This window comes from Ipomoea nil, unplaced genomic scaffold (assembly GCF_001879475.1).
Source record: "Ipomoea nil cultivar Tokyo-kokei standard unplaced genomic scaffold, Asagao_1.1 scaffold3172, whole genome shotgun sequence".
Taxonomy (NCBI): domain Eukaryota; kingdom Viridiplantae; phylum Streptophyta; class Magnoliopsida; order Solanales; family Convolvulaceae; genus Ipomoea; species Ipomoea nil.
This window is the reverse complement of record NW_017619600.1, coordinates 385,561-390,385: the sequence shown is the minus strand read 5'-3', so window position 1 is coordinate 390,385 and position 4,825 is coordinate 385,561. Positions and strand designations below refer to the sequence as shown.

The 4,825-nt window shown below is 44.0% G+C and overlaps 1 protein-coding gene across 1 annotated transcript; it reads left to right on the top strand.

Moving 5' to 3' along the window:
- The first annotated feature begins 1,948 nt into the window (after positions 1 to 1,948).
- On the top strand, positions 1,949 to 3,221 carry LOC109168049. Its single transcript, XM_019317104.1, has 3 exons — positions 1,949 to 2,221; positions 2,483 to 2,770; positions 3,093 to 3,221. The coding sequence occupies exons 1-3, from the start codon at positions 1,949 to 1,951 to the stop codon at positions 3,219 to 3,221; spliced, it is 690 nt and encodes a 229-aa protein (XP_019172649.1).
- Positions 3,222 to 4,825: the final 1,604 nt, after the last annotated feature.

Sequence of the window (4,825 nt, the reverse complement as noted above, 5' to 3'; positions counted from 1 at the left end):
TGGAATGCTTGGCCATGCCTACCAGTTTTGTCGTGGTGCGAGGGATTCGGTGGTGCCGGTAGAGGACTACCCGTATGGACCGGAGTTACGGGCAGGAGGGAGCCGGGGACCGAGGCCGGTTGGTGGTAGTTGGCTTTTACCGCCGCCAACAGTGGCGCGGGGTACAGTTCCGGTGGAGGGGAGATCCGGGGAGGGGCAGCGAAGGGTTGAAGGGGTTTTGGCGGGTAGGGATTCCGAGGAGGAATCTGTTGTGGTTGCCGCGTCCAAGCGACGACGTGAGGTCTCGGGAGGTGGGAGTGCGAGATAAGGAATAGATGGGAGTGATGTTGTAATGGCAGATTTTTCAAAAAACTTGCAGCAGGCGGGCACTGGTTCCCAGGCCCGCCCGAACCAATGAGTACCCTAAGTTGGAACTGCCGTGGCTTAGGCAATCCACGGACAGTTCGAGAAGTTGTGGACATAGTGTCCAGTAAGAAGCTGGATTTTGTATATTTAATGGAAACTATGGTTGGACGGGAGCATGTAGAACGCCTCTGTATCAAACTAGGTTTTGAAGGATTATTTTATGTGGACAACGAGGGGAATGTTAGCTGCTTAGCGTTGCTTTGGAGGAAAATAATACTGCTACCCTCCTGAGTTACTCTAAGAATCATGTGGATGTGGAAGTTCGTATGGGCAGTGATACGGTTTGGCGAATGACGTGTTTTTATGGTTTTCCAAAGCGAGATAGAAGAAGGGAATCGTGGGAGCTACTGGGAACGCTAAGTGGGAGATCCCCACTCCCTTGGGTTGTAATAGGGGATTTCAATGATCTCCTGTACCAGCACGAGAAGAGGTGGGGGGGGGGGAGAACCCGCACCCAAGTAGTCTCCTTCGCGGTTTCGGGGAGGCAGTGGATGGGTGTGGATTGGCGCAGATGGCTATGAGGGGCCATCAGTTTACCTGGGAGAAAAGTAAAGGCACAAGCAATTGGATTGAGGAAAGATTGGATAAGATTTTGGCAACGACATCATGGGGGGATGTCAATCACCATGCAGTTGTATAGAACATTCTGACTCGTACATCAGACCACTCGGCTCTATTCCTCAGGATCAATGCGCCATGCATGCAAAGGGGAAGGGGCCCGAGAGGTTTCAAGTTTGAGATGGCCTGGTTGATTGAAGAGGGGTGTAGGGAGGTGGTTGAGACTGCTTGGCAGGACCGACGGACTGAGGGTTTGCTGAATTGTCAGCAATATTGTGGACACAGTCTGATGCAGTGGGGCGGGGATCATTTTAAGAAATTTGGAGACCGTATTAAGCAGCTGCGTATGAAACAAGATGCCATTAGGCACAGGCGTGATCCGGATGCGATAGCTGAATTTCAGAATCTCGAGATTCAGCTATCCCAGCTGGAAGCCCAAGAGGATATTTTTTGGTGGCAACGAGCAAAGCAACACTGGCTACGTGGAGCTGATGCTAACAAAAAGTTTTATCACAACTATGCCTCTGCCCACAAGAAAAAGAACTTTATTGCCAAATTAAAAAATGATGATGGGGACTGGGTGGAGGGGGAGAATATGAACTCGGTTATTTTGAAATATTATGAAGGGATTTTTGCCTCTAGTAATTATGTATGCAGTGATCCTTTGTTTGATGATTTTTCTCCACGTGTTACCCCGGCCCATAATACTGCCATGTTGCGCCCTTTTGATATTGATGAGGTTAAAACGGCTGTATTGTTTCCTGATAAAGCTCCGCGACCGGATGGATTGAATCCCGATTTCTATCAGCATTTCTGGGATGTAGTTGGGGTGGATGTGTCTTTGTTTATTGTAAACTCTCTCAACTCGCGTGTTCTCCCGCATGGTTTAAATGATACGAATGTAGTTCTGATCCCAAAGAAAAATGTGCCTGAGGCAGTAGGGGATATGCGACCGATTGCTCTGAGTAATGTGCTCTAAAGAATTATGGATAAGATGATAGCCAACAGGATGAAACCACTTATGGGAGATCTAATCTCGGAGTCCCAAAGTGCTTTTATTCTAGGCAGATTGATTACAGATAATATTCTGGTAGCCTCGGAGGTTGGTCACTTTTTAAATAGGAAGCAATGCGGTAAAGTTGGGTGTGGAGCTTTGAAATTGGATATGGCAAAGGCGTATGACAGGATGGAATGGCCGTTCTTGAAAAGAATGTTAGAAGTAATGTGTTTTGATAAGGGATGGATTGATCTGATTATGGTATGTGTAACGACTGTGACATATAATATTGTGGTAAATGGTGTGCCTAAAGGACAAATAGTTCCTACTCGGGGACTCAGACAGGGTGACCCCCTCTCTCCCTATTTATTCATTATTTGTGCAGAAGGATTATCTTTGCTGTTACAAAAAGCTCAATTAGCAGGGTCAATACATAGATGTAGAGTAGCTAGAGGGGCACCCCCAGTGTCACATCTTTTCTTTGCAGATGATAGTCTATTGTTTTTTAACGCAAATTTGCAGGAGTCCAGTGTGATTAAACAGTGTCTGATGAGGTATGAGAACTTGTCTGGTCAGATGGTAAATTATCATAAATCTAATATTTGTTTCAGCAGGAATACCACGTGGGAGGATAGAGATGTGGTGGCAAATTGTTTAGGGGTGGACCAGGCACCAAATTTTGGTAAATACCTTGGTCTGCCATCCTTCATTGGGAGGAATAAAAGGGCAGTTTTTTCCTATGTAGAGGATAAAATTAGACAGAGAATTGCGTCGTGGAACAAAAAACTGTTGTCTCAAGCTGGAAAGGAGGTACTTTTGAAAAGTGTGGCCCAATCTATGCCTACCTTTTCAATGAGTATTTTATTGCTGCGTGAATCGGTTTGTTTATCTATTGAGAGGACAATGAACAAATACTGGTGGGGAAGGGGGTGGAGAGAAGAATCCATTGGAAGACCTGGGACAAGTTGTGTGTCCCTAAAAAATATGGGGGTTTGGGTTTTAAGGATCTTCGTTCTTTTAACATGGCTATGTTGGGAAAACAGGCATGCAGATTTCTTACTAATCCAACCTCTCTTGCAGCAAGGATATATAAGGCTCGTTACTACCCGGCAACCTCTTTTATTGATGCTAGATTGAGAAATTGTCCGAGTTACTGTTGGCGGAGTATAATGGCTGCACATGGTATGGTTTGCTCTGGGGTTCGGAGAAGAATTGGAAATGGGGAAACAACTTTGATCTGGGGGCACCCCTGGTTACCTAATGATCCAAGCTCTTTAGTATAGACAATAATGCTTGAGGAATTGCGTGAGGCTAAGGTGGTGGGTTTGATTGATCAGCAAACAAACTTGTGGGATCCCCATATTCTAAGTGATTTGTTTGAACCTGGGGATGTGGTTCGTATATCTAGGATCCCTATTAGCCCGGATTATGAGGACTCATGGTATTGGTATATGGATCAAAGGGGAATGTATTCTGTAAAGAGTGCATATAGACAGATTGTTGGAGATTTTGAGCATAATCCTGGTGCCTTTGATAAATGGATTACATTATGGAAATTGAAGGTCCCCCGAAATGGAAGACTTTTTTGTGGAGAGCTTTATGTGATATCCTCCCTACCACAAACAACCTGATTATAAAGAGGGTGGAAGTAGATCCAACATGCCTTATGTGTGGTTTATCTCATGAAGATGTTATGCACACACTTATTTCTTGTGACTATTCAAAATTAGTGTGGAATATTTCGGGTTCGCCTGTTACAAATATTGTTGCTACTGCTTTTCCAGTATGGCTAATGGGTACTATGGCAAACTTAACAGAGGAGCAGTTTGGTATGACGGTTGCGGTCCTTTACCACTTATGGAGCGCCCGAAACGATGCCGTATGGAGAAGGGCCCTGCCACGCCCAACCGCCACATGGAGGAGATTCGCTGCTGCCATGGCAGCCTATGCCGAGGCGGGAACCGTGTCGCACAACCGGCTGCACCACTGCCGCAAGGCCGGCCACGCTGCTACTTCGATGGGGGATACCGCCCGCCTCGGGCGACGCAACCTACGGTGTTGTACTTTTACATCCGGATGGCTCTTTCAAAGAGGCAAAAAATGGCAAACTCCCGGGTTGTTTCTCACCCCTTATGGCAGAGACTCTTGCATGTAAGGAAGCATTATCATGGCTCAAGGAGCGTAACGAATTGGATGTGGATCTGTTGACTGATTGCTCAGAACTCCGACACCATTTACTATCTAGTCCTACGACCATCCTATCTTATGTAGAGGTGGTGGAGGACCAATGCCGGGCAACTATAGCTCTTTTTTCATATTGCTCTTTGAATGTTATTTCTAGATTAGTTAATGTTAATGCTCATACTTTAGCTAGGTAGCTTTTGATCATGAACACTCTATGTACTGGGACTATAACCCCCATGACTGTTCGGCTTCTCTCATTATTTAATAATATGCCATTGCCCTTTGGCTTTCAAAAAAAAAAAAAAACTTGATTGACTCTAAAATGTTCTTAGTTAAGGTCATAGCTCGATCTCCACTAAGAAGAATTTCTTGCTCCCTTTTAGTTGTGGATCGGAGTATATTACTTTTAATTTGAAAATGATTATTAATTTTGAATTTTGAGTTATTTCTATTTTTGGTCTAGATTTATAGTTGGTGGTCCACTTTAAGTTCTTTTTTATCAAAATATTCACTTTTGATCTTAGTATTATTGTGACATGATTTTTTGTCCTTTATCAACAAGGCAGTTTAAATATCGTTAAATACAATAGTATTTCAGTCTTTAATTATGAATTTTTCAAAAAATAAACATATAAAATATTGTGGTTCAACAAACTTTTTATAATAAAGATTGAAATGTAT